The 15,082-nt window shown below is 44.9% G+C and overlaps 1 protein-coding gene across 4 annotated transcripts in view; it reads left to right on the forward strand.

The window, feature by feature from the left end:
• The window catches only part of TMEM63B (transmembrane protein 63B), a 115,203-nt gene that overhangs the window by 64,015 nt on the left and 36,106 nt on the right, over window positions 1-15,082 (forward strand). For 3 of the 4 annotated variants that reach the window (XM_084828462.1, XM_084828463.1, XM_084828464.1), the window contains exons 4-6: window positions 4,288-4,322; window positions 13,078-13,168; window positions 14,029-14,066. In XM_084828462.1, the coding sequence (XP_084684588.1) occupies window positions 4,288-4,322; window positions 13,078-13,168; window positions 14,029-14,066 (164 nt within the window). The remainder of the gene's footprint in view (window positions 1-4,287; window positions 4,323-13,077; window positions 13,169-14,028; window positions 14,067-15,082) is intronic. The other variant, XM_084828465.1, reaches the window with a different exon arrangement.

Here is a 15,082-nt window from a genome sequence, read left to right on the forward strand (position 1 = left end):
CACTTCAAAGTTTACGACTACACCACTGCTCCTACCCTAGTAGAAGGTCCAGCCTGAATGCTGTTGTGTGGTTAAAAAAAAAACTATTTGAAGGGGCAACTGTGCAGGGCACTTGTGCTGCCTGGTTCTGCACCCACCTGCTAGGCTTTTCACTCCTGGCCATCCAACTTTTGGGTGTGGGGGAGATAATTGCATAGGATGTAATTCTCCACCAGTTTTAGTTCAGAGTGCAGGACAGGAAGGCCTGGCGTGATATGGTCCATGGGGTCACGAAGAGTCGGACACGACTGAACAACAAATGGAAGGAGGTGTGTACTTGAACCTAGGATGTTCAAAGTCATATGCCCAGCCCTTTATAAGATCTCTGGTGTTCATGGTTATATGGCCAGCCCTTTATAAAAGGTGTTGGTGGTGTTATCATCATATATACTAATAGTGAACTCATTATTAGAGTGCCAGTCCTAATATAGCCCAAACAGCACCATCAATGCAAAAGAAAAAGAGAACAGCAGGCTTGGGGAACCTCAGGGTTTGCAGAAGTACAAAATATCTTTAGGAGGGAGACCCCAAAACAGCCCAGTGAGGACTGAGCATGCTGAGTGGTTGTGGAATGCTGGCTGACTATTGGAGAGAGGAAAACAGAAAACCCAGCTAGAGGGGGAATGGAATGGAGTATCTTGAAAGAAGGCCTGATTGGGTGTCTAGCTGGAACTCTGAAGAGGCACATTCCCCACTGTAACATTTGTTGACGATCCCATGGTGTCATTGGTTTATATACTTCTATCCTGCCTTTCCACCAATGGTGCTCAAGATGGCAAAAATGCAATCACTAAAAATATGTCACACTAAACAACAAGCAGCTGTTTTAAATGGCAGCCATTACACATGGTTAAAATACTTATAGGAAAGCAGCAGTTAAAATCCATCAGCAAAAGAGACAATAAAATGTACAGGCCAAAGGCCTGTAGAAAGAGGAAAGTTTGAGCATGGCAGGGAAAAGTCAACAATGAGGGCACAAAGTGAACCTCTCTTCCATAGTTTGGGCACAGCCATCAAGAAGGCCCTCTCCCGTTTCCCAGCCAAACACAACTCTGATTTCGGCAGGACTTCAGAAGTATGTGGCTTATATAGAATTATCAGAAGCATTGCAGTTCACAGTCCTAAAGAGACAGAGAGCGCCTGCCAACAGATGGTACATAAAGGACAGGAAAAACGTTGCAGTGTATGCAAGACCATGGGAGCTGCTTTCTTAGCCTGCAAAATAGATTGTCAAGGAACGCAGAACTGTGATTTTACTGATAACATTAACTTCCAATCAATTTGGGAGCAGCATGCCGTGCTCTTGAATGCTGCAGCCTTTATTTCTATAGATGTTACCGTTTTCAGTCTGCAGAAATGAAAGCTGGCAAGAGTAGATGGTTCAGAAGTGGCGGGGTGTCTTCAGTCAGAAAAAGTGACATAAGAAAAAGGGTTCAGTTGAAAGAATGGTTAATTACAACCTCTTGTAACTGAAGGGGAGAAATGTAGCTGTTGTTACTGTTGCCTCTTGCATATGTTGCTATAAGCCTGCAATGGGGAGCAGACTTGCATCTTGAAATAGAGTCATAAGAGTTGGAAGTGACCCTAGAGGTCATCTGTTCCAACTCCTTGCTGATGCAGAGAATCAGCGGCTACAACATCCCTAATAGGTGGCCATCCAGCCTCTGCTTAAATACATCTAATGAAGGAAAGTCTGCCACCTTTTAAGGCAGTGTGTGCCATTGTTGAAGAGCTTTTTATCATCAGGAAGTTCTTCCTAATGATTAGTCAAAATCCCTTTTCTTTTTTGGTGATTTGAACTCTTTGGTTTGGGTCCTGCCCTCTGGAGTAACTGAGCTAAAGTAGGAGAGGGCAACGTTGTCTTCGGATCACAAAGAAAGAAGGAGACCCTGGCAGCCTGAGGCGAGGAGTGTTCTCAGAGCGCATATCCATTGGACATAACTGCTGCAGTTCACAGATGCCCTGATGGAAACAGATCTCATAAGGAAACTAAAGCCATCCCCTCAGTGCATGACCCATGCTTAACTCATCACTCTCCATGACCCCAGTCAATGCACAGGGTTAGGAAAGCTGACTCCTCGCTCTCGATGCATCATGGTAGCATCATCCACACAAAACAAAGAGATAGGCACAAGGGGATGGGAGCCTCAGTCAATCGGCAAAGATTTGCTTTCACCGTCCTGCAGTTCCTTGAATTGCTGATTATTAAAATGTTCCATTTCTAGCCCATCTCATCCCTCAGGCTCAGGGGAGGTGGACATTTTGAAAGGGGATTGAAGGTACCCAATAACGTATTTATTGTTCTTGTAACCAAAGCAACAAGGAGGAAAACAAATCCTGGTTAGCCGCAAATGAGTGGGAGCTGCTCCTAGCCGATCTCTCCAATTGAGTGTCCCTGGGTTGTTTAACTCAGTGGGAGCAGATGGGCAGTCAGAGTCAGTCTTCTCGCTCGCTCCTACTTCATGATCAACAACCCACGGTTAGCAAACCATGGGTTGTTTATGATGGGCGAACCAGGTCAGTGGTTTGTTAATCCATTCTAATGGGTGGAGGGAGCCCTTTCCATTTTAATAGGAAGTCTGGTGATTGTCATGTTGGGTTTATCCTTGTTTAGAGAGTGCATGGCCCTCATTTTTGAAGGGCAAGGAACTTTTTAAATGTGGGCCAAATCAAAATGAAGGTTCCCAAACTTCTTATTCAAACAGAAAAGTGGTGGTGCTTTTGACTAGAAAATTGGAAGTTTTGCACAAGAGGAGCACGGTCTTTCGGGAAATGGGCAGTTAGTAGAACTCATATGTGTCTGTTCCACAGCACCTTATGGAGCTATGGTTGTTCTATGGTTGTTAGTGCCCTCCAGATGTGTTGGACCATGACTCCCATCATCCCTAGCCAGCATGGGAGGGCTCAAAAAGATAAGATGGCACCAATCTGATTAGGGGTTTTTTTCCTAGCTGTAATACTGGCTGCAGCAAATGTTATAAATAATGCAGGCAGGAAACAAGAATGTGCAACAAAGAAACATGAATTGTGCAACTCTTACATTGGTGATGTAAAATGGCAGTAGCTCTATTTTCATTTTTGTTCATTTTTATGACACTTCTGTCCTGCCTTTCCTCCAGTGAGCTCAAGGTAGTTCCAAGGCGGTCTCCCATCCAGGTACTGACTATACCTTTAACTTCATGAAGGCCTTTAAATCGGAACCTGTGGCCCTTCAGATGTTGTTGAGTTACAACTCCCAACATCCCTGACCATTGTCCAGACAGGTTGGGGCTGATAGGAGTTGGAGTCCAAAAACATCTGGCACTCCACAGGTTCCCCACACCAACCTTAGAGTCAAAGAGAGAGTGCCATCATTGCAAAAAGTACACTATGCATCTACAAAAGCAAGAGTGTCTCTGTGGTGTCGCCCCAGTTTTGGCATGCTCTCCCGAAGGAGAGATGATCGGTCCTGATTCCATATCCTTTTCAGCACCAAATTCAAATGCTCCTGTTTGCCCAGGTATTTTGAGCAGAATTTTGAAATGGTAAAATCGTGAATTTAATTCCATCTAAATGGATTTTAGATTGATTGCTTTTTGTTTGTTTGCTGGTTTCATGGTTTTTATGCCTCTGTCTAATTTTACTATTATATTGTTTTTTATAATTTTATGTACGACACCCTGAAATTGCCTTTGGTGTTGAAGGAATGGTGTAGACATTTTTAAAATATAAAGAAAAAACCAACAAGAGTTCCACAGAGCAGATGAATATGAGAAAGTGCACATACGTATGTAGCCCCTAAAGGGGCAATTCTAGAGTATCAGCTGGTGTATTTTTGCAGTTGTGGTTTTCATCTGCAGCTGTTACCCACATGTTGGATGTGAAGAGTGTGAAGAAGGGTACACAGAATCTTATTTCCTTGGGACCACGTTTGCTTTAAATGTAACTTTGTCTGGAAAAGCACATGCAAGTCAAATCTGAGAGGAATGTATACCAAAGTAAGCAGGGAAATCTTCAAACTGATACCAAAGTAAGCAGGGAAATCTTCAAACAGGAAAAGACAGACTCCAGTCCTGAGCAGTTAGGACATTGTACGGTTGGTAAGCCATACAACTAAGCTGTGTTTTTTTCCTCTGGTCAGGTTTTGTGAAAGGTTTCCTACCCAGCAAATATCAACCAGAGGGAGTGGTAGGTCCTGACACCTATTGAAAGTTCTGGTTTGTTTGTAACTCTTCTTTTTCCCATTATTTTTCATCTATCCTCAGGCAGCGGCGCTGGCAGCAGGAGCAAGAGGAACGGGAATAGTACGTTGTGGGTTTTTCAGTGTTTTTCACTCTTTCCTTAATTCTCTTTTCTGCTGCTTCTTTTGCAGTTCTCTTCTTTTGCTTCTGGACTAATCTTCACTTGGGAGAGCAGGGCTTTGATCTTTGTCCAGTTTGATCGCTGCGCAGTTGCTGTCTTGTGCCCATCATGCTACACCAAAGTGGTGATGGGAAAAAGTTAATAAGCCAGAGGGAGGTTTAAGATACAGAGGATAATGCACCTGTTTGAACTTGATGCATCATCACAAATCTGGTGGAAGTTTATGGAGGGGACAGAAAGGTGCAACTCAGAGATGCTTGGCAGGATTTGTGAGTTGATCCTGGCTAGATTGCACTTGTTGACATCCTCTACTCATTCTTCTTTCCTCTGTATTTGATAAGTCAACTTGGTCTGGATTGTTAGTCACAGTCCTAGAACTATGGGATATCTTTCTAGCGTGAGCTCAAGGGGTGTCTATCCTTTCACCCATCTTAGAAGTGGTGGGAGATTCAGGATGGACAAAGGAAGTACTCCTTCATGTGGCACATTGTTAAACTATGGAATTTGCTACCACAAGATGTGGTGTTGGCCACCAACTTAGATGGCTTCAAAGGGAGATTAGAAAAAATTAATAGAGGGGAAGGCTATCAATGGCTAGTCCTGATGGCTATATGCTACCTCTAGTATCAGAGGCAGTATGCGTCTCGATACCATTTAATGGGAACAGGAGTGGGAGGGTGCAATTTCCGTCATGTCTTGCTTGTGGGCTTTTCATAGGCACCTAGTTGGCCACTGTAGGAGGGGTGGTCGATTAGGTAGGCTTTCAGTTTAATCCAGCAGGGTTGTTCTTGCGTTCTTACATACTGCCTGTGGCCTTAGCACATATCTCAAATGTGAGCTCTGTATTAGAGAGCACAAGTAGCATGGTACAGGGCTTCCCTTTTGCCATGACGCTAGCAAAGTATGTATTTTATTGTGTGTTTAACCATGATTTTAAAAAATCCTACCCAACATCATACTATGGAACTCTGAATGGCTACCCCACTCCCCTGCCATCATGCACCCTCTACCTATCAAAGAACACAAGCAAAAACAACAGCAGAGCTCCACATTTTAGGCAGCAAGTAGGTTTACTGTATGTATAGCAGCAGTGCCAGTATTTCCCACAGCTAACAAACAAAGTATGGATGACACCTTTATATGTGTGCTTACCTCTGGAAACTTCCTTAAGCTAGGCTCCCCAGACGTATTTATACATGACTATGTTCTCCACACTTTATGGGCAATATCGAAATCTGACGCACACCAGCAGGACCCATCTCTGGTGCAACGGGGAGCTAGAGGTTTAAAAAGCAGCCAGAAAATAGCTGAAATGCAACGCTTGCGGAATCTTGTTGTTCGTTATGCCTAAGGTTTTCTAGGTGCTGTACGAAGATGTATTTATTTTTTAAAGGATAGTCCTTACCTACAGGCTACAATCTAGGATGGGAAGGAAACAGTAAAGTAAACAAATTCAGGCACTAATTATTCATAATGATATAGAAATATGAATAAACTATACCTTCTTATGCACTGTTTGTGAGAGGGAGGTGTCCTTGTGATGACTGAAACTGACTCCTGTCCACCAGAGAGGGAAGAGCAGAGCCCCTTACACCAGGGGTGGGCAGAAAGTTTATCTGGATCTACTGGGAGATCTTTGGGTGATCAGAAGTAGATCAGCAAGGATTTCTTACTCCTCATTGTTTAACAATAGCAGCAACAGCATAATGCCCCTCCCATCCTAAATCATACTGCTGAAATGAAGACAGCTTGAGGTAACCAGGAGTGGGGTTTTGTGTGGAAGGACTGTGAGAGCCATTCAGCTTCATTACTCAAAACCCATTCCTGGGCTCAACGTTCTTCATTTCTAAGCATCTGGTTTTTGCACCTGGCTCCAGCTGGTGAATCTTGGAAAAAATAGTAGATTTCACAAGCCTGAAGTCTGCCCAGCCCTGCCTGATACCATTTTGCATCCTATTCTTGCACACAATGCCCTTTTGTGCTCAGTGTGATTTTGGTATGAACTGTCTGTGACCTTCCTCCTGCAAAGTTCTCAACAGCTAGCACTGCTGTGCTCAAGGCTCGTACTGGGAGAGATCCTGCCTGCTTTCTTTGGGAGAGAAAGCAGCCCTGCTAAACAGGCCTTGGGAGGCCCAGGAAAGCACTGCAGTTGCTTTGACTTCTGACGGCTTGGTTGGCAGGAAGTGGAAGAGATCAGATATCTCCTGGGAAATTCTGCTTCCACTTTCGCCAGATGGAAACATTTGTTATCTTCTGCTTTAAGCCTTCTCTGCCCTCTGTGCTGCCTCATGCAGGAGCCCAAGTAGCTGATAAACTAGGCTCTTGGGATCTCTGTTCCCTTGAGAACACTTAGTATTCAAGAGCCTGTTCCTGGCCACCCATGCCATGAAACTGGTAACGGTTCATTACCATGTATATCCCAGGCCTTATAGCTTTATTTTCTGATCAGGAACAAACTGGGACGTCAGGGGTTCAGCCCTGCCAGGAGGCAGAGTGTGGTTTGGGTGTTGCTAAAGGGAACCAAAGGGTCAGTCATTTTGTCTGTTTTACTACAGGAGGGCAAAATTTGGATTTCCCACCTTGAGCACAAAATGTCTTAGGATATGGCAGGTATAGGCAAACCCAGTACATCAGTGTGACAGTACAGACTGGTGGCGCCGATATCAGTGGGGCAGTGAATCCGCTCCTGGTGTCAGTCAGAACTCTAAAGGAGCTATATAAAATGCTTCTGTACCTTGGATAGCTCCTTTAGAGTTTTGACTGAAACCCAGAGCGGACTCACCACCCCACTGACATTGGCGCCACCAGCCTCCACTGTGTTTGAGGCTCAAACCTGCCTGGAAGCCAGGATCTTGGCTCCAGGTTAGGTGGGAGGTTGGGCACGATGGGCTCAGTTTTGGAACCTGGGGCAGCATCTCATCACCACCACCGTTGCAGCCAGTTTCTCATTTGCCAGGGAGAGGCGGTGGTACAGCTAGGTTGATGTTGACCCTAGACTTTATGATCTTATGGGGGCTCCCTTTAGATGTATTACTTAAGTTGTAAAGCACACAACTTACAGTTCTCTTCTGCCCCCTCCCCACTGCTGCCGTTCCTTGCTTTACAACCACTTCTACACTCCTAATGTGTTAGAGCGAAAAAAAAAACTGTTCCCAACCCTGATTTTAAAAAAATACTCTTGGCATGTGCAGTTTTATATTTTAAACTCACTTCAGTCATAGCACCATCATGACTACAGGAATAAAATGGAGCATGCTTCTGTGGCCCTGATCAGCTACCACTTTCTGGGTGGTCATTTGGGGAGAGGGCTGGGCTGCAGGCCCCTGGACTTTGGCCCCACGGCCCACCCCTAGCTGCACCACTGGGGATGGGGTGAGTGTGATCAAGCCAGTGGGGGGGCGGGTGGGGGGGCTGCCCCTCCTCCTCACGGCAGTAACGACTCGCCAGCTCAACTTCTCTGGGCCCAGAGGATGGGAGAGCGAGCAGGTGACGAGAGCAAAAAAAGGGGGAGCAGCAGCGCCAAGGGGCTCCTGGCAGTGGGGCACCTACCAGCCATTTTGGAACTGGTTGTATTTACTTGGTGAGGAATGAGACGTCCTCTGAGCGTAGCGGCATTCATTGTCATAACTTCACATATCCCAGGAGGGAATCCCAGCACTGGAAAAGCAGACTCTAGTGTTGAGCCTTCAGTCCTACATAAGCCAGTGTGGTGTCGTGGGTGGAGTGTTGGACTGCAACTTGAGAAACCCGGTTTCTAACCCCTGCTCAGCCATGAAGCTCACTGGGTGACTTTGGGCCTCTCACTCACTCTCAGCCTAACCTACCTCACAGGGTTGTTCTGAGGACAAAATGGAGAGCAGGAAGACTATGTAAGCCGCCATGGGTCCCTTGCAAGAGGAAAAAGGGTGGGATATAAATTAAATAATAAATAACTTAAAACAAGAGGCCCAGCCTAGTAGCTGTTAAGCTCTGGGAGTGCCAGTACTGTTGTCCCGGAGCATATTTCCCTGTATAGAATTTCCTGGCTGTCCAGTGGCACATTCTGGCAGTTTCACCACACAAAAGCCTTTGGTTGCCTTAATGTTCTCTGTGTGTGCATCTCTTTATTCATTTCTGTCTTTACTGCCCGTTACAGCCCCTCTACACCTACTTTCACACCTGCTTATTTCATTTATTATGTTTCTATTCTGCCTCATAGCCGAAGCTCTCTGGGCAGTTCACTGATATTAAAAACCATTAAAATACGTTACCTCAAGTAGAAAACCACTCACGTAAGGATATAAAATAGATAGTACACACGACAGCAATAGACATCTAAAACAATTTAAAACCATCAGCCAGAGACATCCAGGACCTGATCAAAAGGACTCGTTATATGCTGCCAAATGCCTGAGAGAAGAGGGCAGTTTAAACCTGGCGCTGGAAAGGTGACAATCCTGGCACCAGGCAGCCCTTGTTGGGGAGATCGTTCCATAAACCTGGGGGGGGGGGCACCCATTTATAAATTTGATGGGAATATAGAATGGATACCAAAGTGAGCAGCGGAAATGGCATCAAATGGGAAAGGACAGGTTCCAGTCATGAGCAGCTTAGGACATTGCACAATTAGTCATAAAACAAAGTCTGTTTTCCACCTCTGGTCAGATTTGGTGAAAGGTTTCCTTCCCCAGACTATGAAATGCCAGCCATTTATGATTACTCTTCAGGAGCTGGGTGCTCACCCCCTCTTAGACAGGTCTGGGGATTGTTCAGTCCCACTGTGATTCACACCCACATTGCCACTTCTTACATCACACAGCACCCAATCCACTAGTAAAATCAGTCTGCCTGGCAACATGCTACCCTCTGGCGCTCCCTTGTGGCCTTTTCCCCCTTTCTATGTTCACTTTTTGTGTATGTGTTGCAGTGCAAATGTACATAGAAATGCATAGGCAAGTCACTGTTCCTCAGAATGAGTATTCAGGGGGTTAGAGAGAGGGAAGGCTGCATGATCCCCATCCTGATCAGCATTTGGGGGCTTGAAACTGGTCAAAGACTGGCGGCCAGTCTTTCTGGAAAGCGCTACGGTTAGTGCCACAGGAGCACACTCTATAATAAAGATGCAGCCCCATTTAGGGCTCAAAGGTGTGTTGCCCCTATTCTTATGAACCAGGGAACAGGAAGCAGTGTAGGCCCGACTCCATGCTGTTGCCATGCTGACATGACTTCTGTTAGAAGAAATGCCACAAACTCCTCTCTGTGCCACAGGCTGGCCACACATGTGCTAACTCCTGGTACTATAAGCTGTCGGGAAGCATTTTAAGTTTGCAGATTTTCACTTATACCTAGCTAGGATTCAAAGCTCCTCATACACAAGATCTTCAGAGTTATAAATAAACTGGGGAAAACCCCTTTCCCTCAAACCATACCTATTGCCAATTCTGTCAATTCTTCCTCTTCCCCAAAGCAGAGTCCCAAAGGGCCTGAACTTAAAAAGTTCAATCCAATTTCAGCATTATGAAGCAGAAATCACAACCCAAGCCAAACCTGAAATCTCTTTTGAGAGGTTACGATGTAGCCTGATGGAAATCCATTACTTAACGGCAAGTGTTTTTGTTATGTTTGCTATTCTCTTTTTAGGAAGAGTAGATAATGTTATGGGTTAACACAATAAATCCATCTGTTTTGGAATATTTTGAACTGGAGATGAAAGTATTGGGGTGTTTAGAGAGGGGGTTTGGTTAATATTGGGAACAAGAATTTAACATCATGTACCTCACCATAGGTCATATCTGCATAAACCTGGACTAATCTAGAATAGTGGTTAGTAGCTATCTACACTTCACTAGCCACAGCCAAATCCACATTGACCATCCAGATTTATGCAGAGTCTTGCCTTAAAAACTCTCTTGCTAACCTTCAGCCATCCTTGAAGATCCAGATGGACTGGTTAAAAAATGTTGTTATAGCCAGTGTGGTGTAGTGGTTCAAGTGTTGGACTAGGACTGGGGTGATCTGGGTGCTACTACCCACTCGGGCCATGAGGCTCACAGGGTGACTTTGGGCCAGTCGCTGACTGCCAGCCTAACCTACCTCACAGGGTTGTTGTGAGCATAAAATGGAGAGGAGGAGGACCATATAAGCCGCCTTGGGTTCCTTGCAAGATGAAAAAAAGTGGGATATAAATGCAATAATAATAATAGCAGCAGCACACAGAACATGCTACGGCAAGCAAGCAGCACCACTCTAGTATGTGTGTTTGGCCGACTAGAGAGTTGTGCCTTCAAGATCCTGTAGTACTCTTAAGGGTCATCCCAACAGTGGCCTCCTGCACAGGAGGTTGCATAGAAAGGACAATATTTCTCCCTCAGGACACCACTGTGCTCAAAAGTGTGAGCTTCCTATATTGGCCCCAGACTGGTCTCTTGTCACATAGACTGGCAAGACCCAACATGGACTAAAGCAGCCCACCAGCATCGAGAACAGGGGTGGGCATCTTGTGGTGCTCCAGATGTTTTGGCCTACAGCTCCCATCATTCCTCCCCATTGGCTAGGCTGACTAGGGCCAGTAGGAGTTGTTGTTCAGTCGTTAAGTCGTGTCCGACTCTTTGTGGCCCCATGGACCATAGCATGCCAGGCCTTCCTGTCCTCCGCTCTCTCCCGGAGCGTGCTCAAGTTCCAGTAGGAGTTACTATAGGCCAAAACATCTGGAGGGTCACAAGTTGCCCACACCTGTTCAAAAGCATTATTTTGGTGCTCTTGGTCTCCACAGCAGGCTCCATCTGGACAAGCCCTTTAAAAAGCACTCTGAAGACACCAATTTCAGGGACTCTGGAAATAATTATGTTCATCCTCTGCTGTTTCCTTATGTAAGGTCTAGTACTAAGCACAGTATCTTGAGGATTTCAGCTTCATAATAAAAATCCCATTTCTGATCCTCAGGACTGATAGAGTACATAGTTCATGTGGAGGTAGGAGCTAATCACAGTAACAATCATTAATAAAGAGGGCAGAAATCTCTTTTTAATAATGCATTGGATGCTGCATACATACGAAACCAGCATTATGCGCACAGTAATTTAGTTTGATGCTCACTAGCTGCATCATCCAGAAAAGATGTACAAGCTGAATTTCCAACTCATAAATTCCTATAGATTTGAAACAGCCACCATCTGTGGCTATTCTGGCCGAACTTCCATAGTTAACGGAAAGGTTTTGCACTAACTCGTTCCTTTCTTGACCCACATTATTTGGCACTCTATACTAGCCTGTAGCATGGCTAGTATAGCACGGTTCCTTAGGTTAAATGTCTCTCCCTTGTATTTGTGGGGGGTGAGGTTTCTTTATTTCTTGGGACTGTGTGCGCATGCGTGTGCCTGTTGTCTTTGAATAATTTCATAGGAAACTTCCCTGCTGTTGTATCACAAGAAGGAAACTGCAGGCCCTCACAGCTGACCTGTTGTTAATTCGCATTCCTCTTGTTTCCTCATCTCCTTTTGAGACAGACTTCACCTTTCTCATCTTTTCTCCTTGTGTCTCCTTGCTGATATGTGCAAGTTTGGCTGTGGAGTAGGTGGCGGACACCCATGGGTCACTTTTGTCCTATGCATGCGGCGCATTGGTGGTGCCTGAATTCTTCTGGCGTTGCTGATGAGGCCTTGTAGTGTCTGAGCAATCTGGAGAACGGAAGCCCCTCTCTTTCTCTTAGTCACAAATGACTTTTTCTAAAATTGGAATTGCCATTTATTTTAGGAGCCCTTATTGATCTATAAAAATGCTTTACAAGTTGTATCTCTTTTTTTTAGCCTCACAGCAAATGCATATCAGGCTGAAAGATGACAGCTTCCCTACGGGCACTAGGAGCTCCTTCATAAGTTGCCTTTCCCCCTGAAAATGGCCATATCCTGGAATGTATGAAATGCAGTATGCATTTTCTGCCACAAGCACACGGATTGGGCAGCTGCTGCACAAGTAATCTCTATGCAGGAAATTGTGATTCAGAAGCGGGGCGATGTGTATGCCATGATTTTGCAGGAGTGCAGCACGTAAACTGTGGCACTGGATACAGATAGTAGCTTCCTCAAAACATTTTAACTAAAACGTTTCTAGCCCTTATGGCTGCTAAGATAGGCTGAAAATGCAACCTGGCTGATGTCTGCTGAAATCCCAGAGATGGCTGTGTTAGATTCCATTTGTTGAGGACAGTGCTTCTATGCCTCCACAGTTTTTTGCCACATGCCATGACTAGCAAGAGCAGAATAAATGATGCCAAAAAATGTTTAAAAAATGCAAAATTATATAAATTAATAAAAGTCATGTAATTTTGTGTACATTGTGAAAATCTATGCACTTACAGAATTCCGTTTTTCTGGTTGCAGAATGTTGATTGTTTAATGTAGCGTACAGAGCCCTATGAAGCAGCCCTCAGCAAGCATCACAGATGCCCATGCTGGAACCCAAGGCACTCTCTGCTTCAATGGAGCCCACTACCTTGGCTTTATAGTAGATAGGTTTGCATTGGATCAGAGCGAAGGGAAAAAGAGGGGTGCTCTCTGTTAACAGCTTTTCTCTCTTACCTTTTTTTCTCTGGTTTCTCTGGAAGTTTTCTCTTCATCTCGCCTGGGGCAAACTGGCTTGCGATAACTACTCTGACCTTCTGGATTTTCATCCTCCACACTCTTCTGAGCCTCTGAATAACTGTCTCCTCTGTCATTCCAGTGTGGCATCTGCCCTGCATTCTGATAGCCATGATCGTTATGAGCGCCTCACTTCTGTCTCCAGCTCTGTGGACTTCGACCAAAGAGACAATGTGAGTGGCGGCAAAAGAGAACCCAGGGTTTTCGCATGGCGTCCCTTGCTTATAGACTATGAAGTGAAGGAATGGCAATGACTCTTGAACCAAGCTCACAGGGCAGGGATCCAGGATGGTGGAATACGGTGGCCAAAGCCCCCTAATGTTCGTTTATTAAAAACATTTACATCCTTCCTTTCTGCCTCAGCATGAGGATGTCAAGCCAGCTCACAGCAAGATGCAAAAAAGCCAATCAAAAGCAGCACACTGATAAAATATAACAAACTAAACAATTGGAAAAATGCAGGGGACAGCAGACAACATAAACCAAAACAGGCAAAAAAAATCTAACCCCATCTCTACCACTCTAAAGGCCTGTTATCAGCCTAGCAGGGGTGCCAGTGCCTCCAAAAAGTTGCAGGAGGGAAGAGGTTTCCCATCTACAATACCAAGATATTAATACCTCATCTTCCCTTGGGCAACCCCCCAGCTCCTCCTACCTGCACCTCCTTCCACGATAGTCCCTTTCTATCAGCCATGACACCTAAATGGAACTTCCATGTTCCAGGGCAGTATAGCTTTGAATACCAGGTGCAGGGAACTAATAACAGGGAGATGCTGTTACCCCATGCCTTGCTTGACAGCTCCACAGAGACAATGGCCTAGTTCACATGTATCAACAACCCAGAGTATGGCTTGAGTATGGGTTGCTGTTGAATCGTGGATTATTGTTGAAACATCGGTTGTTGTTATGTGTGAACCCTGAAGTATGGTTTAACTATGGATTGTTAACCATGAACAACCCAGGAAGAGAACCCATGGTTTGTTGTTGGGTCGTGAAATCTGAGTTAACTTGGGCTTGTTTTGCCTCTACGCAGGGCTTCTGCTCCTGGTTGACAGCGATCTTCAGGATAAAGTAAGTTATCTATTGCAATTTATGGACACTTCGGTATAGAGCCACCTTCCCCAGCCTGGCACCTTGCAGATGTGTTGAACTACAGCCCCCATCATCCCCAGATGATGGGGGTTGTAGTCCAAGACATCTGCAGGGCATCAGGCTAAGGAAGGCTAATTTAGCAGTTCCCAGCCAAGATGAGCTCTCTGTTGTTTGAGATGAAAATGCATTTAGGGACAGTTCACAACTTCTCCTTAATGAAGAATGATCCATGTCCAAATCCCCTCTCTACAAATTGACAAAGCCCTGATGGATTTTGTTTTGATTTTCCCATTCTTTGGCAGTAAAGGCCTTGCTATATGTTCAGCCCTAGGGATGCCAGATGAGGAATTTCCACACATTTCCAAATTTCGATTAAGGTCACTTTCAAAGAGTTTCATCTATACTTTTCAAACTATACAGGATTAGTTCTGTCACTCCCCTTTCTAAAGGTGGGGGATGATCAGGTATATGGAACCAAAAGTGAGAAATGGGTGAAGAAAAAGGAGCAATAACTGTGCAATGAAACAGGGATGTCGTGCATTCATATGAATGGCATAGAGGAGCTAAAAGCACTGGGGTGAAGATAAAGACTGGTGAATTAGGGCATACCTGGTGACATCTGAAAACAAAGAAGAATCTGATTTAGGTCACACCATTCCCCAGCGCCTGATACACTATATGCAAAGCCCGAAAATCAGTATTTTTATTTACTTGTCAATAACCAAATAACAAAGAATCACAGGTAAAGATGTTATATTGATATTCAGCTTTTAAGAAGTCTGTAGGTGAAAACTGCTTAAACCAGCCTTCCCCAGCTCCACTCCCATCAGCCCCAGCCAGCATGGGAGTTGTAGTCCAAAACATCTGGAGGGCTTCGGGTTCAGGAAGGCCACCTTAAACAAACTGTACTGTGTGTTAAGGTTAAAGTGTAAACATTGCAGTACAGAGGTCTTGTCTTGCAGAAGCTTAAAACCGGTTTCTTAAAAGATACCCTC

This window comes from Heloderma suspectum, chromosome 1 (assembly GCF_057233095.1).
Source record: "Heloderma suspectum isolate Gila_16-S chromosome 1, 16-S_ref, whole genome shotgun sequence".
Classification (NCBI taxonomy): domain Eukaryota; kingdom Metazoa; phylum Chordata; class Lepidosauria; order Squamata; family Helodermatidae; genus Heloderma; species Heloderma suspectum.